A 27,798-nucleotide genomic window follows, 5' to 3' on the forward strand; every position below is an offset into this window, starting at 1 on the left:
CATAGTTCATCCAGTTTGAATTTTATATTAGTCATAATCTACTAGGAATTCTGACTAATCACTTAAATACCATGCTCTGAAGCTACCATTTATGTCTTACTGACTGAACAATGCAGTTGACTTCCTAAGGTTTATCCTCTGTGTGTGAAACGATGATAGCATTTACTTACAGGAATACCAGGCTGCTTGCATAGAGTTGTTCAGACACAGTGCTTTAAGTTTCCATTGCTGTGACAAAATATCGAGACAAACGAATGGAGGAAAATTTACTTTGGCTTGCAGTTTCAGAGGTTTTAATCCATGGTGTCCTGGTCCCATTGGTTTTAGGACTGTGTACATCATGGAAAATACAGTGGAGGAAATGGTCTCACCTGTAGAAACTGAAAAGTGAAAGACAGAAAAAAAGGAGTGGACCATGTTCCCAACATGCCTTTCAATAGTACACACCTGTGACCACAGACTGGCAACCAAGCCTTCACATAGCAGCCAGCGGGGATGGAAGATTGTGCTCTACATCACAACGTAACTGTTGACTTGGGAAATCTGGGCTTCAGTGGACAAACTATTACCAAGTCTAACTAGCCAGCTTCCCCTAACTTCTGCAGTGCCCAACAATGGCGCTGTAGAGACATGCCAGAAATTTATCTGAAGGACCTCATAAAGAAACGTATGCAGGGCCCAATGCCCATTTCCTTTTCATGTTTTAGAAGAGGCCTGGGTTATGTAGCCCAAACTGGCCATTAATTTGAGGCAATTCTCCCACAACCTTCTAAGTCTTGAAATTATGAACCTGCCTAGCTTAAAAATTCCTATTCGATTTTGCATCCATCGTCACCACTTAATAATCTCATTTAATCCCTAAAAAATCATTGCCATTAAAAACAAGGAAGTAAAAAAAAAAAAGCAAAAACCCTTACAAACTCAAGACAAATGGCTTAATTTGGTACCATCTCTTTCACGCCATCAAGTTTTCAAAACTGCTGTGACCAGATCAATGGGTAAAGAAAACAGCTGCAGAATAGCCATGGAAATCTGAAAGAGAAGGCTCGGGTTAATTGGGGTTGACAACATTTGCAGTTTCTCTGCAAAAGTCACTGCTTAGAATTGACATTGGAAGCAGGTATGTAAGGACAGAAACAACTCTTCAACATGAGGCTGGGAAGGATTTAGGATGTTCCTAAAAAGCAGTGTCTCTTTATAGTCCTACAAGACTGAACAGAACCTCTGGTAAAACTTGCCTCAACACCTCTCAAAACCTCCCCAGCTACTAAACACACCCAACAGCTATAACTAAGGGACACTGAAGAGTAAAAGGTAGGGAAAAAGTAATCTGAGCTCTAGGCAGAGGATGACAAGTTAGAATTCCAGTTAGCCTGGACCACAAAGTTCCAGACCTTGGGGGGCGGGGGGGGGAGGGTGGGGAGAAAGGGGAAAAACCAAGAAGAGATGCAGTAGGAAAAAATGGGAATCCTTGGTTGTAGTTGCTCCTGTGACCTTGGAACAAACTGTGAATATTCTAAGAAAAAAAGGAACACACACACACATAATCACACAGGGTTTTTTTGACCATATAGCAACTCAAAAACAAAGAGCTAAGTCAGAGGTAGCAGCATCAAGTTGAAGTTACCAATGAATCAAATGTGCTCTTCATGGATCTGCCATCCTTCCCAACCCTCTAATTTCCTTCTGCAAAGGCATACCCACCTTTCCTAAGACAACCAAGTTCACGCCTCATTCTGCACTTGGCTTCCACTAGAACCATTCACCTTGCACATTTAAAAAAGAATTTTCTTTGAACAAAGGAATGGTGTGAGTAACCGCAATTAGTAGATTACAGCAAATATAAATATAATATCATACAGATACTATCGATAAGATAAACATATCAGTTGTATCTGACTCAACCCTTCCTTTCACACCGGTCATCATCATCGTCTTAGGGTTTTGAACCTTGGTTATGGTTAGGTTTATAACTGGTGACAGACTGGTCCTCTTAGTGTCAACAACCAATCTTCTTCCCAAATCCGTCACTGTTGTGGCCAGAAGTTAGTACACACCAAAACTGAGGAAGCCACATGAAAATGTTTTCAAATCATCAGTTTAAAATATCTAGTCAAATATCACAAAGGGCCAAGAAAGATATTTTAGCTAAACTTACTAAGAAATGGTTGGAAGTTAAACATTTCTATTAAACATGTGAATTAAGCTTTACATTGTCTTTGTTTACCTCAAACATAGGATCAGAATATGCGTAAAACTTCACAAACTCTTTAGATGTACCATGGTTCCTCTGTTTTAGTAATAAGCATCTAAAACACATTATGCCATGCCAGAAGGCAAGCAGATCTCTGAGTCTGAGGCCAGGCTGGTCTACAGAGTGTGTTTCAGAACAGTCAGGGCTCTATATAGAAACCCTATCTTGAAAAAACAAATATAAAACCAATTAATAATGCCTTATAAAATTATAAGAACTAAAAAAGAACTTCTCAAACTAAATTTAGAAGCTAAAGAGAAGCTTGCTACCATGAAGTATTATATGTATTTGACTCCATGAATTTTGTGAGCTCACATATCACCAATTTAACATAGAAATGTAGGTAAAAGTATTTCAAAGTTGTTAAAGAAAAAAATCTATTTCTTCCTAATCTTATACGCTATAATTTCTAATTGGTTTTTATTTCTCAAAAGCTAAAAAGACAAACATAAAAAATACCTCTCATACTCAAAAAGCATGACGAAAGCAGCCCTCAGTACTTAACCTATTGCAAGCAGTAAACTGACCTCACTGAAGAAAACGACTCTTTATGAATCCTACAGCCATACACATCATATAATATCCTCATAATAAGTAAAATAAGTAATTGGGAGAGAATAATTATTAAAACTCTAAAGAATTCCACTCAATTTAGAGTAGTGAAGATATAATGAACACGGTAACTGAGGCCGAAGGAAAGACTTGGAGATTAAGAGCACTGGCTGCTCTTCTAGAAGTCCTGAGTTCAATTTGCAGCACCCACATGATGGCTATAATGAGATCCTGTACCCTTTTCTGGCCTGAAGGTGTACATGCAGGGAAAACATTGTATACATAATAAACAAATAATAAATACAGTAACTGACAATGTGGTCTGGAACTCAAAAACTCCAACCACAGTTAAATTCAACTTAGTGTGAAAGCAGAAGCTAAATTTTTAAAAGTATCAATGCAAAGTTATTGATTTTGCTATGAAGTATTGCCTTAATTCAAATATATTATATATGGCCTATACACTGTCTATGGCATTTTAAAGCCTCACAAAATGTTAATCCTAGGCAATAACTGTGAAGAAAATAAAAAATATTCAAAAATTCCAAAGCCACAGAAAATCAGTTATATTTCAATGGTGGAAAAAATTTAATGTATTTTAAACTGTGAGATGTGCTTTGTTTTCTATAAAACACAATACGCAATTATTTCTTTAAATCAACCAATATCACAAACAAAAATATTTATGTCTTGGTTTGTAATGAAATCAGTAATGTTATCTAGCTGAAAGAATAGGTACCCTGCATTATATTATGTAAGATTAAAAACAAAACAAACCCAAAACAAAATAGAGAACTCTTCAAGAATCAGTTAAAAAAAAAAAAATCAATGAAAACTGAAGGCTTTCCACATCTGAAAATGGCTTTTAAGGATGGACACTGTTAATATCCTGACATCTGTAATGAAAGAGAAAAGCTACTAATCCTAGTTCTTGTCACACGAAGTTGTCATTGCAGCTGATTTCCAACATTTATACATGCAATATATAAATTACAGCTCTGTATAACATTATAATACTGTTTAAAAGAAAATAAGGATATACAAAATATTTGATAAATAAAATTATTGCATTTAATGTTATTTTCTTAAAAACCCAAATTATCATATTCCTTAATGTTGTACCAAACAATGCCAGTTCAAATTATAGAAAATGTATGTCAACAGTACCTGAAAACAAAATTAAGAAGGGTATAAAGCCCTACCTACAGTTTGCCTAATTTACATCAAGTGATCATGGAAACAAAAGATTATTAAAATTATTTTATAATTATGCACGATGAACAAAAGCATAATAGATAGCAGAGTAGTTTCCCACCATACAATTATTTACAGCCATTCATTCAGCTAGAAACACTAGCTTGAGAGGTACTTGTCAGGTATATTCCTCCTGAAATAACTTCTCTACAGCAAACAATTGTCTTATATTTGGAACACATTGAAGAAAATAATTGTCTCATTATTTTTGTGTTTTGAGTCTTGATTACTAATAGTTCAAGGTATTATGGGAGAATCCTGGTGTCCTGAATAGCTCAATAAACACATTAAGATCAAGCAGAGTATTTGTATTCTGAAAATACTGTCCAGTCCATACAAATGCTTGTGTGTAGGCTGTGGGCCCAGACTTCTCCTACTGGCACGGTCACAGCAAAGCCTGTGTTAGGAAAGCTTCACACCGATTTTGTTTTGCTCCTTCTTCATCAGGCGTTGCGCTTCCTTCTCCATTTTCTTCCTTTGTTGTTCTGCTGCTCTCTTCTCTCTGTCTGCAATTTTCTGCTGCCTAAAAAGAAAGATATTTATATCTTTACTTTTATAAAATACTACAGATAAATTATAGGAAAGGTGCCTTCTTAAAATTCAAGGAATAAATGTTTAATGTCTTAATTTTCTCATTTCCCTAAAAACTTCAAGGATTTCTCAAAAGGAGTATTTCTTTGTATCCTTAGAAGATAGATGACTTTATAAAGCAGAAATATTATCTTTATTGTACAAATGGGCAAAATGAGGAATGAAGCTAAGAGATTTGTCTGGCTATAGTATTAATATGGACAGGAAGTAGGAATACACATCTTTTCTTCACACAAAACTCTCTACTTCAACCTCAGCATTTGTGTATGTAAGGGGGAAATTATCCAAAAAGTTTGATATTAGAATTAATTACCTCGTTATTATAATAGATTTTTTTTTAATCAGCTAAAGGATATTAAGAACCTACTCCAAATAAATGGAATTTCAGACATATCTTCTACTCAGAGCCAAGAAATTTAAAGAGTAACATTTGAGCAGCTCCTTAAGGCATACTAGTAGGTATTTATCAATTTCACACTATAACCGTGCCTGGTTCTTAGCCTAACATAACTCCACAGACTAGAAATAAGAAAAGCACTCTATACTAACCAATTGGCTTGCTAGGGAGACTGGGCCTAGGATGATGACAGGAGAGAGGAGAGAGTACCAAATTAAGGGTGAAAAAGTAACTCAAAGAAATAGGTTAGGTTAAGGGGAAGCATGGTTAGCACTGAGCATGCAACAGACAACATCTACATCTATACAGAACAAGCCAGGCTGGGGCACCGAAATGAGCATATGTTCAACTTAAAGTTCATGAAAGTGATAAGTTAATGCATATTATATACACAAATATGCATATACATGTATATACAACTGGTTTTCAGTAATAGTTACGAATGCAAGGACATAGAGTTGCAAATGACCAAAATCCCACAAAGGAGAAGTTTCTTTGTGGCAACACTCCAACTTTCACCATTAATTAACCAAATTTAAAAAATGAAAGAAAACTTACTTTATACTAGGTATGCTCAAAGTATAAGAAGATCTGAAAATTTTTACTAAAAATGAAACCTGAGACATTTAAATTGTAGGAAAAAATAATTATAAAGTAATGAATAGCTTATAAAAAGATAAACTTTGACCTGGTTCCTATCTGAAATGAAAATAGCAGCAATGAATGTTCCAGGCATAAGAAACAATTTGGAGATTATTGAAGACAAAAAAATGTATTTTTCAGCCAGGCAGTGGTGGCGCATGCCTTTAATCCCAGCACTTGAGAGGCAGAGACAGATGGATTTCTGAGTTTGAGCCCAGCCTGGTCTACAGAGTGAGTTCCAAGACAGCCAGGGGTATACAGAGAAACCCTGTCTTGAAAAACCAAAAACCAAAAACCAAAAACCAAAAACCAAAAAAAACCAAAAACCAAAAAACAAAGTATTTTTCCCATTCAGATCCAAGTCTGGAATTGCTTCAGTACTAGAATCATACTCTTCTGACTGATCACAAAACTAGAGTATAGAAAAACTTCTAGACTTGGAGAATTTGGAACACAGATGCACTTTTCCAGTGCTCAGTGTCTTCCTAGAGACACCATGACACAAGCCTCCATGTCCCATTGACTATGCTTGTGCAGTACACAGCATGAAGCTTGTCTATTATTAACTAATAATCTCATTTAATTAAGCTGTCATAAAGCACTGCTTTTATTTTTGTTTTATTGAGATAGGATGGAAAAAGGAAGGCTTTAGAGTAGCATTAAGATGCTCTGCTCATAGCTAAAAATTCCATAATACTATCATTAAGATTATTAGATTCCAATGAACAGCTCTTTCCTTTACCCTTGTGCTTCATAAAATTAATAATTACAATCCTCCAAATTTTCTAAAACAGTCTAATTGTTGGACCAATTATTTATTTTTAAAAATCAGAATAAAAATGTCATTTTCTGGTGATCCTTGGAACTGTGTTATTTAGTTCACAGTTTTAAAAGTATCCTTTATTAAAGACACAGTTACATTGACTAAAGGGAAGCTAAATATGAAAACATCTTACAACTTCATTTTAAAACTGTGATCCCCTCCTGTTAAAAAGAAAAAAAAAAAGATGCTAAAAAACAAAATCTAAAAGAAAAAGACAAAAGTTCTATGTATTTAACTGCACCCTCTGCTGGTTTTTCAAGGTTACTATAAATTTGCCATCAAAGACAAGAAAAATAAAAATAAAAATCAGTTCAATTGTTAAGATAGCTAAGAAAAGGTAATTCATTTTCTATCCATAGGGCAAAACCAGTAACAATATCAAATCAAATTTCTATCACTGTATTTTGCTAGTTTTTTACATTTTATTTTATGTATGTGCGCCTCCATATGCATTATGTGTATCATGTGTGTACAAGTACCCACAGGGATCAGAAGAGGACACTGGATCCCCTGAAGCTGATATGGCTCCTGGGAACAGAACCAGGGTCTTCTAGAAGGGAACTGCTCTTACCCACCAGGCCACCTCCCAGCCCCTTGCTATATGACCTAGATGTCTAAAGAGGCTAGACAGATTTACATATGAGCTTGCATAAGAGCTAAGTCCCACTTCTGCTTGCTATTCATTCTTCCTTTCCTTTTTTGACCAAACATAGAAGTGCAAGAACTAAGTTTTCTACTCATATAAACATAGAATGAACATCCAACAAACATGAACTTTAAAACTACAGAATAATATTTACTTTTCTGTATAATGGGTGATTATTTCTGTTTTATGGGACTTTCATAGACACTAAAATTAAGATACATGTAGAGATTAAGGGTGTTTTATTAGCTACTTTCATTCAGATGTGAAGTTCTGACACTATTTTAAATTGTGAAACAATAAAAACAAAATTACAACTTCTAATCTAGAATAGGATATGATAATGGCTCACATTTCACAATAGGATATTATGATACCATGTGGCATGTGTATGCAAAGAAGTTTTGCCATTAAGATTAATAACCTTGGGCTGGAGAGATGGCTCAGCAGTTAAGGGCACTGACTATTCTTCCAGAGATTCTGAGGTCAATTCCCAGCAACCATATGGTGGCTCACAACCACCTGTAATGGGATACCATCAATACCATCTTCTGGTGTGTCTGAAGAGAGTGACAATGTACTCATATACATAAATAAATAAACAAACAAACAAATCTTTTTTAAAAAGATTATTATCCTTTGATTCAAACAATACTTTAAATTCATAGTATTTATAACAAGATATAAAATCTGAAATTCCGAGCAAGTTTAATAAGAAAAGAGTTTAATAAGGTCAGTATGGGTATATAGAGACAGACAGAACATTTGGCAGAGTAGATTTTCTTGACCTTAAATAAAACAAGGAAGAAATCTAAGTTTTCTACACAAGGTGTAATATGATAAAGTCATTCAAGTACCTCAGAACTTCTTCTGCTTGCCAGGCTGCATCTTCTTCCTCTTCCCACGCATTGGTATTTTCTTGCCATGTATCTAAGTCACCTAATTCTGACTATATTGAAAAACAAAGAAAAATTAAGATAGTAAAGAGCCATCATTTCTCTAAATAGCAGTTCAAACCCAAAACGAACCAAAAAACAAGGAACTTTAAATAGCTAACTCGGAAATACCTGTTCCTCTCCTCTAGTCCCTAACTTCCATACTGATCCCTACATATGCCACAAAGGCTCTAGCCTCTTGTTTGCCTAGAACTGCAAGTTTCAACAATGCTATGATGTGTGACTTTCCCAAGGGATAAAAATGTTCTGTGTAACGTGCAATAGTGGCATGCCTTATGTGCTAACCAACTGCTGACTGGACTTGAGGTTGACTTCACAACAGGAAATGCATGCCTGGTACAGTAAACCTGATCAAATGTCCATGGCTAAGGAGGTCATAGTCACTAGTAGGGAACAGTTACTGCTGCTGTTCTCCTAAATAGACATGCTCTGTTCATTAAATTGCCTTTTAAAGATTTATGGTTATGCCTATAATTTGGAGCTGCTGTCAGCTTTGGTCAGAGAAGCTGTTTTCCAACTGGCTGTGGTTATTGTAGACTTCTAAGTGGTCAAAATGACCAGAATCGATGACTGCTGAACTGATTCTGCCTAACACTAAGATGATATCCTTTTCAGTACTTCCTGCCTCCACCACTAAGGCTCAGAAAACACCTTGGATGGAACAAAAACTGAGGGAAGGACCAAGTATTATGGAATGCAGTCTTCCCAGAGTGGCACAACAACTGCCCTCAAGAACTCACAGCTGCTATGATTCGCTGCACAGGCATGATTTGCACATGAATAATAGTACCCCCAACATTGAAAGTCGCTTATGTGGCCTCTTCAACCCTTATGGACCTACAGGCAGTTAATGATAGCCAGGTGGGAGTGGGGCAGAAAGACATTTTTTTCAATGCTGCAGGCACTGGGCAAATTACCCATGCTCCTATAAGCAATCCCAACTAAAATTCATTAACACACACACACAACCACAAACAGACACGGGGTGGGAGGAAGAGAAGAGAGGGAGAGGAAGAAGAAATGGGAGAGGGGAAAAAAGAGGGAGAGGGGAGAGAGAGAAAGAATCAGACAGACCAAGACAGAGAGACAGAGAGAGGTGGGAAGGAAGAAAGAGAGAGAGACTGTATGTGTTGAGGAAGACCACCTTTCTTCACATCATATGTTTTACAGAATGCTGTTTCCTATTTAATTTTGGGTTTCACTTACTTAGTTGGTCCTAAACAAGAATAAATCCTTTCTTATTTGTTTGTCTCTGTCTCTTTTCAGTATGATGAATAGGAGCAGAAAGAGGAGGGACTGATCCCAGATTTAATGTCAACATCTGACTGGAGTAGTCTATGCTGGACTAAGTTGAAAAGTAGCACAGCACACTCCAGTTAAGCACATGAAATTTGAGTGTATTCTCGATAGCACTTTCTGTTTTCATCCTACACAGATATAATAAACCAAACTCATGAAAATGGTACTGTATTTTTAACTGAATTTGTAAAAAAGAAAAAAAAATACACTAGATATTGTTAGGCTCTATGTTTCTTGTTAGTAATCTTCAACTGATAATACTTGCCCAATTCCCTACTAAAGTTTGACATAAGACATTAGAAATTTAAGATTATATATACAGGTGTGTGTGTGTGTGTGTGTGGCCTGACAGAGATTACATATACATGTATACATTTTTTCACAATACAAATACACAAACACACACACACCATTAAATACAGTAATTTCTTTAGTAAAAAATGGCCTTCTAAGGATAAAAGAACAACAAACCAAAAATAAGATAGGTAGGCATGCATACATTAAAAACTAACTACATCTGCAACTGGGGAAGTAGCTTCAGTAGGTAAAGTGCTTGCTGTGCCTGAGTTAGGAACTTCAATGTCCAAGTACAATACTGGGCATGGCAGCACAGGCCTGTAATCCCAATGGCTACCAAGTGAGACAGGAACATAGATGGGAGCACTGGTCAGCCAGTCTAACCAACTGTTGAGTTCTAGGTTCAGAGATAGACTCATTCTCAAAAATAAAGTGGAAAGTCACAGAGAAAATGCTCAGCATTGATTTCATCTCTACATACATGCATTTATATCACACATGTGTGCGAGCATACACACATGTGCGTGCGCATACACACACACACACACACACCCTAAATACATCAAAAACATCCAAACCAAGCCAACAACAAAGTGAAAAAGTATAAAAGATGACACACACACAAAAAATAAAATCTGTAGTATAAAGAATTTTCACAATACAAATAATGAACTTCAGGATAAAAGTAGAATATTCAATTTGAAAAACAATCTACTTTGAAAACCTATAGGCAGAGGTTAACAGTTACTGGGGGAGAGTGTAGCAGGCTGATTCAGACCTATGCTGCACTGTGAATGAGGCTGGGGTATGGGGTGGAGTCTTCCGTTCTATTGCTCTGTCACCTACACTGCTCTGCTCTTCTCCAAAACGCTGCTACTCTCTGAGAAGCTGAACCTGTCTTCCTGAGATATTCCTGGGAGAGCTGACAACCTGTGGAATTGGCGACCTAATGCTAACACCTCTAGCAGACTAAGTGCTAACAACTTGGCAACAAAGCATCAAGAAGCCTGGCATGGCAGGGGATGGGCCTCCCCTCTTTATAAGCATAGACTCTTAGTAAACATTGGGCCTTGATAGGAATCTGTCTTGATCTCATTTCTTCTCTCACCGTTTCCTCCCTTACAGCTCCAGCCTCCCACTCAGGAACACAGTTCGTGTAGCCACTCATGGCTACAGGTGGTGTCCGGACAGGGACCTGAGTACAGGATGACAAACTGAGAGAACACTGTCTTGGTAGAGCTCTACGAGAAGATTAAGAAGATGTATCCAGCACAGTAAGCAACATTTTGTATTCATGCTTGGGCTGGCTTTATTCATCTTTTCAAAATTGTTGCTGTAGGTGCAAAAGAATACAGGCTAGATTGGTCAGCGTTGGCCCAGCGCTGATATCAGCTAGGGGTTGACAGTGAAAAATGGGAGTAAAAAAGAAAAATTTTAAACAGGCATTTTTCCGCAGTAAAGAACTGTATCAGGCAAAAGGAGTAAAGCTTAAAATAATAAAATAAAATAAAATAAAATAAAAAGAGTTTAAAAAAAAAAGTAGGGAGATATACAAATGACATGAGAGAGAGATCAAGAGAGAAGGAAAATGGATTTCGGAACTCTCCCAGGGACAGAGGGAAATCCGGAGACGTCCGGTCTTTTCTCTGCCCCTACAGGAGACACTCTTAGTTCTGGTTACATCAAGTTCTCTACGTTCTCTTTATTGTCTATGTTTGGTACACAAATATGTCCATGTGTCAATTCATGTCTGGTTTTGTTTCACTGACTGTTGTTCTATGTTTCATGTTGAAAAGAAAAAAAAAAATGGTTAAAACTTTATCTGCTGGCTATCCATCTCTTGAATCAGTCTTAGTTTACACAGCGGAGGCTGATTTAATTTGTCCTGCAGCTTAGCCAGGAGTAACGTGCAGCAGGATAGCTCCTGCTGAAAAAAAAAGAAGTCTGCAATTTCTTAGTTCTAAGGCAAGAAAGCTGATAGATGTTTTTTCCTAGAAAATTCTCTGCAACTGTGATTACTGGGTTCAGCAAATGGCAAAGTGCTTTTTATCTTAAAATTATAGCTAGAAAAGGTAAAATTCTTTGATTGGTCTAAATTTATAAGATTTGTGTAGCCACTTCATTTGGTTTTTGATTGGTCTTAAAGGCATAAATACAAAGCAAAGGCAGACTTATCTAGATATATTCGTCTTTGTGCAGAAATTTGCTCTCATACAATCAATTTGGCTATGGTTGCTGCCTTGCAGGGGATTAAGGTGCAAGCAACTTTTTCACAATACTAGGAATATAAGGAATGTTTTAAGTATAATCATCTTAAGAAAGACTGTCCAAAATTGGAGTAATAGACATACAGTCAAATTGTTCCTCATTACAGGGCCAGGACTCTGGCAGTATGCTCAGATTAAGAAATATTCACATTTGAGTTAAGGCAAAGCACTGAGCAGCCTCAGAGCAGCAAAGGCTTGTGTGGCCTTTTTGTGTTTGTTTCTTTTGTTTTGTAAACCTTGACTAGGGAAGTTCTTGGGACCTCACCTCTCCCTGCCTTCAGGGGAATTTCTTTTTAGCTAAAAGAACATTGTTGCAGATCTATCCAGATGTTGTTCTAAATAAAGTTTAAATTTAAGATATATGAAAGGTCAATGAGGCTGTAGAACTTATAGAGGCATTACAATCTGGCTGGCCTGCTTACTCCATATAAAATTGTTATAGATTTGGAAGTTTGTTTTTTCATTTGCATCCTGATAATTGTAAAGGATTCCCTTCTAGTGGGTTTGTGAGCATTAAAAGGTTTTGCCCCTAGGTATGGGGCAAACATTATGTAAGAAACATTTTCATTGTCTCTGCTTCAGTACAAGAAGCTAAAAGATTGAATCTTTCAGTGTATATTGTTTCTTAAATGAAAGTATTTTATTAGCTAATGCCTCTAAAGGAAAGTTTACTTCAAATCTTTGCTCTCACACAATGAGCTTTAAAGTTCTGGACAGTAGCTGTTGCTCCAGAAAAGATTCATATCTTTTTAATATTTATGGTTTTAGTTATACTAGAAAATTGTGGTACAGAAAATTTAAGAAAGAAGAATTGATTTGCTTCAAATTATTTTCAAAAGCTTCCAGGAGATGTTAATTGGCTAAGACCACACCTTAAAGTCTTAAGGTGACTTAAACCTTTTTTGGATGTTATCATGAGAGATAAAAATTAACTGGTAAAGAACAAAAGGCTTTGCAAAAAATAAAGAAAGCTTTTTTAATTGTTATCAATTATAATAATGGTAATTAAATATTAGCTGCTTATTTTAGTTATGGTTATTAAATGTGCCCACAACAATTCTTTGGCAAAAGAGAACATTAATGTAAAATCATCTTTCTTTATCTCTAAGTAAAGTTTTAACATCCTACTATAAGACTGCTGTGGTGCTAATACAGAATTGTAAGATAAATTCATGTATTTTAGAAAAACTATAACAAAAAATGTGTCTTAAAAACCTGATGAAAGCCGGGCATGGTGGTGCACGCCTTTAATCCCAGCACTTGGAGGCAAAGGCAGGCGAATTTCTGAGTTCGAGGCCAGCCTGGTCTACAGAGTAAGTTCCAGGACAGCCAGGACTACATAGCCTGTCTCAAAAAACTAAAAAAAAAAAAAAAAAAAGAGAGAGAGAGAAAACAAAAAAACAAAAACCCGATGAAGCGTCTGTTCCTTGTTCCAAACAGCAATTAAATTGATTATTGCAGAATATTGATATTTGTCCTATTGCATACCATCATTTTAGATAAAATTGATAATCATTATCCTAAAGATAAGTTTTTAAAAATTGCTTTTATGCATGCTTTTGTATTTTCTATAAATTCATACATGCATGCATCCCATTTGCTGTATTTAAAAAAACAGTCCTTCTATGGGAGAAAAGTATATGTGATTGGATCACGTGTTTATTCTTTTAAGTTTCCTCCTGCTTCAGCACAGATAAATTGTGTGCTGTAGACAATGTTTTAAAATGTTGAATAAACAAGCTTTAATTTGTATGTTAATAGTCAATATATATATGTGTGTGTGTATATATATATATATAGCTCAGAGCTTATAATTGCTTAAAATTGTTCATCTCTTAGATACTATGAATTCTCAAATTTGCAATTGTTTATGCATATACAACTCATAAGAAAAAATGTTCTTTTAACCGCAGGGCGTAGTGGCGCACACCTTTAATCCCAGCGCTCAGGAGGCAGAGGCAGGCGGATTTCTGAGTTCGAGGCCAGCCTGGTCTACAAAGTGAGTTCCAGGACAGCCAGGGCTATACAGAGAAACTCTGTCTTGAAAAACCAAAAAAACAAAAAACAAAAATGTTCTTTTAAGAAGACTGTCTTTGGACATTTAAGAATTTGTTCTAGATTGCCTGAACAAGAACTCTTAAGGCAATGCCACGCTAGATTTATATCTCAGGCAGATTACAGGCCTAAAACAAGAATAATTAGGCATATAATCTCATTATTTACATCATCAAAATAGTAATGGCTTAAGATAACATTTTGGTATTTTTAGAGAATGTGCATGTCAAATTATAAAGAATTGTTCTCAGTTTCTGCCTGTTCCACATAATGATGTTAATTCTTGAGGACTTATACTTAATCAATTATTGCAAATGGATACTCATTTCTGATTAAAAATAAATAAATAAAATATGCACATGTGACTATTGATACCTTTTCAGGCTTTTTAGTTACAAATGCTCTACAAGAGAAACAACTAAAAGTACAATTAGTCATTGCCTATGTTAAATTTTTTTATACTTGGTGTTCCAAATCAGATTAAAACAGATACTGGAACTGGCTATTATAGTCAAGTATTTGAGATGTTTTGTCAACAATTTAATGTTATCCATGTTACTGAGATTTTTTTATAATTCTCAAAGACAAGGTATTGTAAAACTTTAAAAACTATATCTTCTTAAAAAACAAAGGAGGGAAGGAATTATTGGGAATTGGGTCTGATTGGGAATAAGGTGTGCTATGGGGACCGCCAGTTAGTCAAAGATGGGCCACTGAGATTTCTGGATTATTTCAAAATCTAAGACAGAGGTATGTGCCAAGAGGCCATGGTTTATTCATAATAACACCATAGAGCTGTGTTTGTGCAAAATAAACACAAGCAAGCTGCACATTCTTCCATGACGGATAAGAATAGTTCATAGAAAATCTAAGTCCCAAGCCAGACATGGCCGCCAGCCACCATAATTCCCAGGCAGGACCATGGAGCATAAATAAATTTTATGCCCCAGTCCAGCTAATTTTAGGGAGGAATTGTAGCCTCCCCCAGCCTTGAGCAGGCTGATTCAGAGCTATGCTGCCACTGTGAATGAGACCACTTGGGGTATGGGGTGGAGTCTTCTGTCTATTGCTCTGTCACCTACACTGCTCTGCTCTTCTCCAAGATGCTGCTACTCTCTGAGAAGCTTAACCTGTCTTCCTGAGATATTCCTGGGAGAGCTGACAACCTGTGGAATTGGCGACCTAATGCTAACACCTCTAGCAGACTAAGTGCTAACAACTTGGCAACAAAGCATCAAGAAGCCTGGCATGGCAGGGGATGGGCCTCCCCTCTTTATAAGCACAGACTCTTAGTAAAAATGATGCCTTGATCAGAAATCTGTCTTGGCCTCATTTCTTCTTGGTCTTGTTTCCTCCCTTACAGCTCCAGCCTCCCACTCAGGAACCCAGTTCGTGTGGCCGTTGGCGGCTACAGGAGAGACATTTTCTTCAGTAGTATAGCCACTGGTAATTGCCACTATAAATAATCCCTCAGCCAAGCCCTCCATGGAACCTAATAAAATGTACCAGGTCATTTAAAAAAAAAGATATGAAAGTAGAATTTCTATAATGTTATATTTTCATAGCACCATATAAGTGTTATTGTTTCTAATTGTGTTGTAAACATTTAATGCTGCCTAAGCACTATCATCAATCCCTTCCTCTTCCCATACCCTGGGACTGCCACAAGGAAATCCAACCAGCCCGATCGATACATGAGTGCACATTTAAGAAATAAAGATGTCCTGTAAACCTTTCCAGGTGAGCACACCAGTTCTACTGAACCATCAAGTCTGCAGCTGACTAGTCTCTATGTAGCAACTGTTTTCTATAAACTCACTAGAAACCCTGACATAGAATGGTCAACTTCAATCACCCTTGGAGTGTTAGACACAGAAATTCTGTGAGATAGTAAATGTTCATTGCTATCTCAATCAATTTTATTTAGGGTTTATAACTGTTAGCTGGAGTAATCAATTACTCAAAGCACACAGAGGCCTGTGGAGGTATCTGGATAATTGTGGGAATTTTGTTTTCATTTTTGGTTGACCAAGTTTCCTGGCTCATTCTGATATACTCCATCGGTGTTGGGAACCCTAACTTTCTATTCACCACTTTTGCCTTTATAGTTTCACCTAAATCTAACTCATCTTAAATTACATCACACTTTAAATGTAAACCTACTCTTTGATGAAAACAATTCATAAGTCAAAACTTACCTTAATAATTTTGGGGGTAAATCCTCAAAATTCTAATTTCTAAATGTCATCAACTTTTTGTCTCTACTTTGTCTGTGTATAGTGGTACCCTGACTATAAGTATCCAACATAGTTTTTAACCTTAAGATGTTAGGTTGGTAAAGCTATAGATCAACTTCTCATGAAATTTTAAATCTGTTCCTTTATTTTTTTCTTCTTAAAAAAAGGAAAAGATTAAATCTTTCTCTAGATCTCATTAACACACTTACAGATTGATGAATAAAAGGCATGTCTTGTGTAGCTGCCAATCTACTGGAAAAACCCGTGCTACCATCTGGGACACCAAAATTCAATGGTTCTCTCTTCTTAATGACAATCTGAAAGATAAATTACAATAGGATTATAAGGATATTTGACTCAAAACTATATGAAAATAATTGATTGGGGTATCTGGTAATGGCTTAAATTGTGCTTTCTGCCTTAAAATGTAGAATGTAGTTAAGAATTCACCAAAATTCCCATGCAATTATAACATACATCCTCCAAATTCTAATTTCTAAATATCATCATCTCTCTGACTCTGTCTTTTCTGTGTAAAATAGTACATACAAAAAAAAATTTTTTCTTCTTCTGATCTTATAAGGATTCCTAAAATATAATTAGGCACTTTCAGTTATTAAACAAAATAATATAGCATGGATAATATGTCCTATCAGAAGTATATCTTTAGTATAGAAGCATCTTTAACTTATGGGATTTCTCTATAAATGCATAAGTCTTTCTGGCTAATAGTATTAAAATACATTTACTTGATATATTGTAAATTTGGCAAAAAATCATCAATCTAAATTAATGCAATAAGGCACCATATTAAATTCTAGAAATATATTTTCATAATACAACAACTGAGAAACATGAGTTTCCTTCCTTTCCAGTACTGATGTATTTGAACAGCACAGTTTTTAAAAGAATGAAAGTATATATGTAGATGAAACTAAGAAAAAGGTGTCAAGGAAATACATTAGGCATGTGGAATAACATCTCATGTTATATAAAATATGTGTATCTATATAGACATGTATATACAAACATGCATAGAATGTTTTCTGTGTTTGAATAACTAATGTAATGCTCAGTAAAATTTTCAAAAGTAGGAGAGTTAAACAGAATAACATCGCAGTATTAGAAGGATATGAAGCAGAACTAACTCTTCATTTATTATAGTATAATGTGAATGAACATTATATATAAGTGGTATCAAAAAACAGCAATATGTAATATACAAACAAGCCAAAAAAGTCCAAGCAGAAAGTTACGAAATGGCTGCTTCTGGGAAGCAAAATTAGCTAGTGAATGATAAGACATAGTCAGTCATATTTCATTATAAGCCCTTCAATACTCTTTTATCTTAAATACATACGTTATCTTGATAAAAAGACAGAAAAGTAGTCATTGTGCTCTTTCCAATATCTCTAAGTGATCTCATTGTCAACGAAAAGGTAGTGCAGTACAAATGACTAACACACTCACAACAATACTAAAACTCAGAACAGCTTTCCAGTATTTTACCATGGACTGGTTGCACTAGCTGTACATGGTAATATAATGGTAAATTATCCATTTATAGATATCATCAAACTTGGAACATGTTAAACTGTTACTTTATTGGCTTAAGTTTCCCATAGCAGAAACTAACTCTTACTATCTGAAATCCAACAGAATTTTTGCAAATGCTTTATTACATTAGAAAACTTGGGAATATGCCAAGGTATATACTCAGATCTAGGTCTGAATCATATGAATACATAAAATTCTTGTTTAATATGACAGAAAGCAGAAATAATCATAACTAGGCTTTCTAGCAAATACAAATTATACTGCCTAGTTTTAACTACTGGAATCTGAAAAAGTATTTTAATCTCCAAAAGCATAAATCTTCAACCTACTTTCTGAGTTTTCCGTATAGTTGGTGTCATGTCCTTGAAGTAGTCAGGTTCCAATTGTTCCAAAGAGTTCTGCTGAGGAGCCACATTCCCATTCCCTCCTTCGATCTTCACACTGGTGGGTGCATCTTCATCCCACGAAGTCCACTCCTCCACATCTGTCTACATATGATGAGCAAATTGTCAGCCACAAAATGACAACCTAATGCTCACTGCAGTGTTCATTAGAAAAGCAGGCTTTCAAACTTTCAAACTTTTAAACTACAGGCATATATGTGATTTAACTATATACCAAAACATTGCCAAGGAAATGCTTTTAAAAACTAAACTACCATTATATGTACAGCCTACACAGCGTGGACTGGAACTTTCCACTTATACTTAACCAAACTGATTACCTGACTGAAAAAAAAAAAAATGAAAAAAAGAAAAGAAAAAGAAAAAATATCAAAGTTTTCTACAAGACTGAAATAAAAGTCTCAAAACATAATATCTAAATGTCCAAAATACAAGCCAGAATTTTCAATGTATAAGGAATCCATGAATATCAAGTCGTAAGGAAAGTTAATTACAAAATGCTAACCCCAAGATGATATAAATGTAGGACAGAGCTAAAAATTTAAAATATCAAATGTTCCACAAAAGTAATAGCACCCATGAAACCACTGGGGGAAAAATTAGATATTAACAAAGAAATAAAGCAAAATATATTATATTATATTTTATATTATATTATATAGGATCAAAGTACATATATATACATGAATATGATCAAGTAAAAGGTATAGAACAAACAGTAAGAAAAATCAATGAGAATCCTGGCCACCAAATTATTATGATGCAGTCTAGTTTGAAAAGTCATGTTCTGGAGCACATGTTCCATTACAAACTACCTGCTTAGGGACAGACGAATAATCAACTGTAGTGGGCAAAGTTATTTGATCTCCACTTAACTTCCTTCCTCTGCCAGATCTGAAAGAAACAGGATATATTTCAAGAACCACCAAAAACAAGCAAGAGTAAAAAGCATTTAGACAGTTATTTACTCAGAAGATGGAACTTTCTACTTTTATAATTATTGGTTTAAATAATAACTGCTCAGAAAGCTATGATGATAAAGCAGAGCCCAGCAATCTTGTCAAAGTTTCCAAAATCTTGTGCAATGTAGCTGTTTTTTGGTTAGGACTCAGAACAGAACTATAGGACTCAGAACAAACTAAAAGCCGAACACAAAGCAAGCTTATTAGAAGCCCTGTGCTTCACATGTACGTTGGGTTCTGTAGGTAAAGCTTGACATTACTTTAACAAGGACGGGGTGGGGGTTATGTTTTAAGGGTTCCCTGCTAAAATTAACTATTCAACTATTTAAAAGTTTGAAAGTCAATTAGTCAAACTAACTGATTTCAAGGATGTGTAGGGAAATACTAATCAGGGTGTAATATACCTCAGTTGTTAACATGGATTGTGCAATCTATATAACTCTGGTTTTCAAAGTTACTTTACTGAGTCTAGTTAGAATTATCCAGTTCCTTATCTGTACACTGGATATTAACACTTACATTTCTAAGGTTCTCTAAGGATTTAAATAAGAGACATACTTAAAAGAAACAACATTGGCTGCATAGCAAGACATTAAAACTCAGTAGCTGTTAAACCAGCAATCAGAAACTCATTCCCTTAGAGTTGTTTCACGACAAATTTGTAAGTTGTATTTTATTCAGTTAGAGGATAAAGAAAAAAGCATTTGACCTATTACAAAAGTATAGAATTTTACAACACATAATCCAGGTTAGTTTTGACACCTAAGACAAGTTTACCCTAATAAACTTGTTTTCTTTACACGTGTATGTACAGTCTGTCCTAAACAAATTGATACTGTCAACAGAACTCACAGTGACAACAAAGTCCTTCATATGAAATCAAATACCATTCTGTATTCTAAAACACTGACCAGAATTTGAGAAGCTACAAACACATGAAGACACCATACTTCATGAGTGTTAACAATGTCATTCACCACTCTCTGATATTACTACTCACCCTCATTCTACTTTCCCTAGTAAATGTCTCATTTCTTCTTCATTCTAACTTGAGCATTTTTCATCAGTTTTTCTACTCCACTATCCTATCAAGGGTAATTTCAACAGTCAACGACTCTATTTTTCCATGTCTCTTGACTTCTCTACCAGTGATCACTTCTACCCTACTTCACTTCATCAGCATGCTAAGCTCTAGCATATGTAACTTCTAAAGTGACCCACTGAAAGCATAGCTGATTACCATGTACACCCTCATCTTACATCTTACACCTTATCTTAAATGCATCACCAAGTTTTTCTGGGAATATTTAGGTCAAATGAAATACCTAACTTAACAGTCTAATAGTTTCCACTGATTAATAGAAGACTTTCTTTTTTCCTTTTTTCTTTTTGGAGACAGGGTCTCTATATAGTTCTGGATAGATATTTCCCAGAAATTCACCTGCCTTTGTCTTCCAAATGTTCAAATTACAGACATGCACCACTACGGTTTGCTTCACGTCCAATGATCAAGTCGTTAGGCCCAAACAAGTTAGTGGTTATGCATGCATAGGCTGAGTTCTTAGTAGCTAACTGAAAAGCTGAATACACATGTATCTTTTCCCCCTCTAATTTCATTCAGAAAGCTGAGGAAGGAAAACTGCAACTTTGAGGGCAGCCTACACTACACAGGAATACAGAGGTCAGCCTGAGAACCATAGCAATATCGAGTTTCAAAACAGGAAAAAAAAAAAAAAAGCAAAACAACAAATTCAGAAGGCAGAAATTTGGAGTGAAATACAGCTGAAGTATGTGTGCCTTTTGGACACTCCGCAGCTTCTCAACTCTTGAAATCAGACTCAACACCACCACTGTCACTTTCTCTTCAGCATTAATTTTTGTGACATAATTACTTTAAATTATATCCTAAGAACCTAGCTTTGCAAAGATATGCTATTAAAAAAAAAAAAAAAAAAAAAGCTGTAAACCCTACTGCTGCAAATATGAACTCCCTGAAGTAGGATTCCATCAGTGCTCAACAGCTGCTGGCCACTGCAGCTCTGCTGCAAATGGTTACAAGACCATACTTCTCAACACCTCAGCAGGTAAGAAGCCATGTGGTATGGCCATGTGGTAAGACAGAAGGAGTTGCAATCTAAGGATAACCAAATGAAGCTAAATAATTTATTCTGGTCAATGAGCACACACACAAAAGTTAATTTTCCTTACAGTTTCTCTGTTGAAAGTGTTTTAAATACATTTTTATTGTCTGTGTCTGTGTACTTGCCCATGTATGCCCATGCACCATGTGCACACCTGCTACCCCCAGAGGCCAGAAGAGGGAAGTGGATCTCCTGGCAGTGGCAGTTAAAGGGCTATGAGCTGCCATGTGATGCAAGGTGCAGAGCCCAGAGCCCACAATAGCAGCAAGTGCTTTGCAGCACTGAGGTCGCTCCAGCTCCCTCTGTTGGAAGGTTTAGAAATAGCTATAAAAGTACCATTCATATGAAAATATACATAGGATCACCTAGGTTTTGCCTAACCACTTTAAAACATTACAAAAAAGAAAGAATATATAATATCTGTGGTGGTGATAATATTTAACATTAATCTGCTTCTTTCTGAAATCTCATAGGACTAATCATTTAATATATTTAAATGGAAAGTGTAAAAATCTGAAATATTAAAATCACTGACTTCATTTCTAGTTCTGAGAAACTGTTTTCAAACAGCAGAGAGAATATTGAACATTATAAACAGGACAACTAGTTTAAAAAGTTTTCATGTCTTTTGAAGTTAAGAGTCTCAAACCAATGAGACAAATAGGTCAACTAGAACACAGAAATTATTTACCTGCATATTAATCTCTTTAAGAACGAGAACACTGTTGCTAGGCAGGTACAAACTTTAAATAACCGAAACTGAGTGATGGCCATGGTGAAAATGAGAACCTGTGGGAAGAAAGGCACAGGCACACAGAAACAATATGTTAGACACAGTCCTGACACAGTCCTTATGTACTAAGAGAAATATGGCATTTGTACTGCTCTCTAAAACTGTAAGACTAAATTCTAATGCAATGTAAGTCACATGAACTACTTAAAGTAGGTTTTCAAAGTATTTTTAATAGTTGTAAGGAGGAATTTTCTTCATTCTGAGTCTCAGAAAAATGTTTTGTATAAATTAGTACAAATTTAGTTACAATTAAAAAACTCAAAAAGCATAAAGTAGCATGTATTAATCCTTTCTATACTTTTTACTCTTTGATTCACTTCAATATAGCACAACTGAAAATATTTTCTTTATATACTGTATCTATTCCCATTATGTCTGTTTTACACAATTGAAAATATTTTCTTTATATACTGTATATACTTCCATTATGTCTGTTTTACACAACTGAAAATATTTTCTTTATATACTGTATATATTCCCATTATGTCTGTTTTACACAATTGAAAATATTTTCTTTATATACTGTATCTATTCCCATTATGTCTGTTTTACAGACGAAGAAAGTCAACTAAGGAAAATGAGCATGTTCAAAGCATAGCTAGTAAGTTCAAAGAAGTCAGAAACCACATCTCGTTCACATTTGCAAATCTGCTGATCTGCTCAAAGAAATACTGATGCCTGGGCCTACACTGAAGAAGAAGGACAAACTGCCGGCAACAGCAATTTCCCAGTTTTTAAAAACAGGTCATAATGCAGTATTCTCAACTAAATGAAGTAGTTGAAAATTAAACAGTAAAAAGTAGTAATAACCTGTAATGATGGGAGAGGAAGTATAAACACATTAGGAATCCGAGATCTAGTCCTCATCCGAAGTGGTAACAATACTATTTGCTTTGTTTATATATATATATATATATATATATATATATATATATATAGTTTATATATTATATAAAGGTTCAACACACTACCAAGCAGCAAAGAAAAGAGAGATAAGAAAACAAGAAAGTAAAAAACAAAACAAACAAACAAACAACCCCACACTAACTGTCATGGTCCCTGCCCTTGATCATTCTGTAGTCACTAACTGGCAGTTTCTTGTGAAGAAAAGCACACTAGTACTTTCTGTTTCTAGGGTTAATAGTGGAACACAGACTATAAAATTACAATGGCACGCTCCACAAGGTTCCTTAGCAATACTCTTGTATTTTTGTACACATCAAGACTATCTTTCTTTTTTTATTATCTTACTTATTCACTATACATCCGGCTCACTGCCTGTTTCCAGTCAACACTTCCAGAATGCTTCCTCCATCCCCCTCCCTTCTCTGAGCAGGTGGGAGCCTCCCTGGGTATTCCCCCACCCTGGCATGTCAAGCCTCTTCCAGGCTACGCTCATCCTCTCCCACTGAGGCCAGACAAGGCAGCCCAGCTAGAAGAACATATCCACATACAAACAACAGCTTTGGGGTTACACTGCCCTCCAGTTTTTCAGGACCACACAAAGATCAAACTGCATATCTGCTGCTACATATGTGTGAGGCAGAGACTCAACCCAAACCAAACTGAATGATTTACTCAATGTCTAAGGCAGAGGGGGCTCTGAGAAGGTACAAAAAAAAAAAAAAAAAAAAAAGAATCAAAAGCATATTAACAATTTCCTTCTTCAAGTAATATAAATATTTCTGACAAATACATCCCCAAGGTGATTTACTTGATTTCAAAAATGCAACAAAGCTGACTCTCTCAAAGCATGGTAGAGATGCCACATTTCCCAATGTTGCCCAAATTGTTTCCCACTGCCAATGGTGTTGGCAAGGTATGTTATTATTTCTTCTTAAAGGAACAGTTTCTTAATTCCACTGTTTTTCTACTGAGAAGGTTAACATTTTCTATTTTATACTACAGTAATATCTATATACTGTACTTTCCCTAAACAATACTTCTCTAGAGGATTTTTAACCCAGTATGTTCAGTTACCATTTGCAAAGTAAAACTTGAAAGAAATGACTGATTCCTCACTAGAAGTAGAATGAACTGAACAAGTAAAATGATAACTTAAGGCTTCATTTAAAGCTCATTTGTCAACAAAACAAAAAACAGTTTTCCTAAGGAGAGTGTAAATATAGCATCCACGCTTGCTCTCCATGGGAAAATGGATGGAACTGAAGACCACTGTGTTGGACAAAATAAGCTAGAGTCAGAAAGGTAAAGACAGTATTTTTTCCTCATTTGTAAAAGCTAGATTTCTAATACAATACATGAAAATAGGGTACTGTTTGACAAGAAGAAAAGGACCAGAAGGAGAACAAGAAACATTAATGGGAGGAAGGAGGTGAGCTAATTACATTATCTGGGGAAATGAAATATAATGAAAACCAATATTTTGTACAGTATACACAAATATATACTAATAAAAATTCAGCACAAACTGTTAAAAATATAATTAATTTTCAGAAACAAAATATAAAAGGTAGCTAACAGACACATGGCATATAGCACTGGAAAAGAAAATACAGCCAAAGAGATAGTCCAGCAAGATTTTTCGACAAAAAACAAACACATTTAATATTTTGGTACTGTGCAGAGGGTTTAGAGTTAGGCTGAGAATGAAATTTCACACAGAGCCTTGGCGGCTACTGCCATTCCCTTCTCGACTATCCTTCAGTGTCATTACTCAGTCAGTACCTACCACCTTGAATGGCTCCAACAAAAAGGAGAAATAAAATTTCAAGTTTAAGTGGAAAACCAGAAAGCCAGATTATTACTGATAACAGAACAGAATGCCACCATAGATATTAACAATATCTGAATTCTGTGATAAATCTGTTTCTGTAATGAGTGAAACCTAAAATTCCCTGGCCATCTATTATGAACCAAGCACTATCTGAACAGTAGCTAACTGCATCCACAGATATTAACGCCATCCATTCACGTAACAGCAGCAGCGCAAGCACAAGTTCTCAAGCTCCTACAACTGCTTGCATCCAAACCTACATCCATTTCATCTGAGAGCCAAGAATACCTAGTCAGGAACATTCTTAGGAATCAAGGAAGATTTAAATTCTAAGCAGTTTCACTAAATGGGGGAAATCTAAGCAAACTACCAAAGCAGCACTTTGTCTATGACAGGGATTTGTAGACACGTGTAATTCAAGACTTGTGCATATACTACAGCGCAGTAGAAGGAACACAGATTAGCACCATCTATGTAACACGTGTGCACTGACACCAGGAAACACTTCCTGCACTGGGGCACCCACTGATGTTCAACCACTATCTGGAGTTTCTTTCTACATTTGCTTTTATTCAAAGGAAAAAGAGCCTAGAAGGGCAGGACCCCACCAGTGTGGCTTAGGTTGTTTTCTCTATATCTTAGCCAATGACAGCATTTAGGTGGTCCAATATTTCTTGAATTAAAGATTAAAAACTTAACATTCCTTGGGCCCTTAACATGTTCAGAATTTAGCTCAATAGTTTCACCATTCCTATGTAACAGATAAGGCCTATAAATGGTCTGAGTAATTTAAACAGGTTAAATCAGCAGTGGCTAGAGGAAGGGAATCCTAAGGCACTGATTCTGTTTCAAACGATTTCAATTTTATACATATCACTAGTCTGATTTCTAAAATACCTATAGATTCTCAATTAGGAAAACACTTACTTGGGGCTACTTTGCAATTTGGGTATTTTAAAATGCTTTCTAGAGCTGGACAATATTGAAATAACCTACCAAAATACTCAAATTTTAAAAAGTAAAATTCCTTAAAATGACTAGGAAAATGCAGAAACTTTATGCCAGAGAAATAATTTTGAAGAAATGACATCTCCATTTAAGCAATAGGAAGAAGAGCTCTGTTGTGACAACTAAGAAAGATTTCCCTATAAGTGGGAGGAAGGGATAAAGAAAAATAATCCTGCATGGTGTGGTCAATCTGTCCTAGTGCTCAATTTCTTCAGATCCTGGAGTATACATCAATTAAACTATAATTCATTAAGCCAAGCCAGGTGATACTCATTAAAGGAGTCATCAAATGCTGTCCTAATCCTGCATTTCTAAGTCTATACAATTACTTGAAAGTCCCACGACCTACGAAAGCACAGAATATACTCAAATTAGGTCTGTGACTCGCTAAAGTTAAATATCATAAAGCTCCCAAAGAAAAATCTACCTGAACTCAAACATGACAAGGAAGGGTCAACACCAGAGGCATGTAAGCAAAAACAGAAGTGCAGTTTTGGAAAGCTGGTGGTAAAAACCGAACCTTCTGTACCATCAGGCCTTCAAATTTGACACCCCGGGGACTGTTAGTTACCAAGGTGGGTTAAGATCTTCTGAATGACTCAACGGTGAGTCTCATAACTAAAATAATTTTCACTTTCAGATTACCCACCTAGAACTTGCTGGCGGAAAAAAAATCATACCCACTGCACAGATGAGCAAAACAACACACACGCGAGCTTTCTGGTTACGCAATCCCACGCCCGGTGGCGGGCGGCATGTGAGGCGCTCTAAACTGCTGAAGGTGGGAGCCGGGTGGGATGGGGTTTGGATGTTGGGCAGATCGGCCCCGAGAGGTGCGAGGCCCGTAGAGGAGGGCAGGAAGGCGGCACATTGCCCTTGGGAAAGACTGAACGTGGGGCTTTTCCGGGTCGGCAGCTCCCAGGCGGGTCGCCCGTGCGGGACCGCAGCATAGCGAGGGGACAGGGACGAGCCGGTTCCAAGCCACGCTCGGCTCTCCCCACAGGTCACCCTGACCCGGAAACAGTACCCCAGAGTGGTGGCTCGGCGAGTGGGAGGTCGAGGTAGAGGGCCGAAGAGAAAGGCGGGAGGGCAGGAAGTACGGGGCGACCCAGAGGGTGACCGGGAAGCGCGGCCACCAGCCGCAGGCCGGACCGGGTCAGGAGGCGGGTGGGTAGAGAAAAAGCCCCTCGCGGGCGCGCGCAGGCCGCACACACTCACCTGCCCCTCCCCCTCCCCGCCCGCCCGGCGGAGGCTCCGAGCTGCCGCGGGCCACGCGCGCTCACGAGGCGCGCGCGCGCACAGCCGCTGTCTGCCTCGAGCTCGCGCTCAGCCAGCTCAGTCCCAGCTCCGCTCATTCAAAGCCGGGCGCGCGCTCCGTCGCAGCCGCCGTTGCCGCCGCGCAGCCGCCATGGCCGCCCCTTCTCCAAAAACCCGCCCGGACCCCGCCTTAGCTCCGCCCTGACCCCGCCCGTTTCCCCGCCCAGACCCTGTCTCCAGGCTCTGGCTTCCGCACTCTGCCTCTCGTACTTCTGGCCCAATAGAGGCTAGATACGTCATTGACGTGCAAGGCGCAAGCCAATGAGTGCATAGGGGCGTGGTTAGTCGGGACGGTGCAACTGCTTTGGCCTTTTGTTAATAATAGTGTGTTGTTGGTTTTTTGTCCTGGATCCACTGGGCTCCTGCCAAGTTGTTTTCCTTTCCTCCTTTGTAGATGAGTGTCTCGACTGTGACCAAGCCTCCTGTTCCATCCTTAAACCTGTCTGCTAGATGGGGCCAAGGCGAAACTGCATCTGGATTGTGAAACATTGGAGAAGCAAGCCCCTCTGTCTCAGAATGATTTGGGTGTGACTAGGACAGACCCCAATTACTGCTGGACCTGAGACGTTTACACGTCTCTTCCAGAATTTATCTGGCTCTGTTTAAATCTTA

The 27,798-nt window shown here is 36.9% G+C and overlaps 1 protein-coding gene across 5 annotated transcripts; it reads right to left on the reverse strand.

Moving 5' to 3' along the window:
• Positions 1-1,544: 1,544 nt before the first annotated feature.
• Positions 1,545-27,298, reverse strand: Ebag9 (estrogen receptor binding site associated antigen 9). 5 transcript variants are annotated; one of them, XM_085831792.1, is made up of 7 exons: positions 27,088-27,298; positions 22,023-22,120; positions 19,041-19,122; positions 18,154-18,312; positions 16,477-16,584; positions 8,014-8,105; positions 1,545-4,583 (listed from the first exon to the last, which is right to left on the reverse strand). In XM_085831792.1, the coding sequence occupies exons 2-7, from the start codon at positions 22,103-22,105 to the stop codon at positions 4,463-4,465; spliced, it is 645 nt and encodes a 214-aa protein (XP_085687918.1). In that variant the 5' UTR covers positions 22,106-22,120; positions 27,088-27,298; the 3' UTR covers positions 1,545-4,462. The 5 variants fall into 5 exon arrangements, with proteins under 5 accessions (XP_085687918.1, XP_021038999.1, XP_085687919.1 ...); XM_021183340.3 differs by having other exon boundaries at positions 19,044-19,122; positions 27,088-27,179; XM_085831793.1 differs by lacking the exon at positions 27,088-27,298 and adding an exon at positions 26,550-27,067.
• Positions 27,299-27,798: the final 500 nt, after the last annotated feature.

Source organism: Mus caroli, unplaced genomic scaffold, assembly GCF_978045245.1.
Source record: "Mus caroli unplaced genomic scaffold, Mus_caroli_1 scaffold_16, whole genome shotgun sequence".
In the NCBI taxonomy this organism is placed as follows: Eukaryota; Metazoa; Chordata; class Mammalia; order Rodentia; family Muridae; genus Mus; species Mus caroli.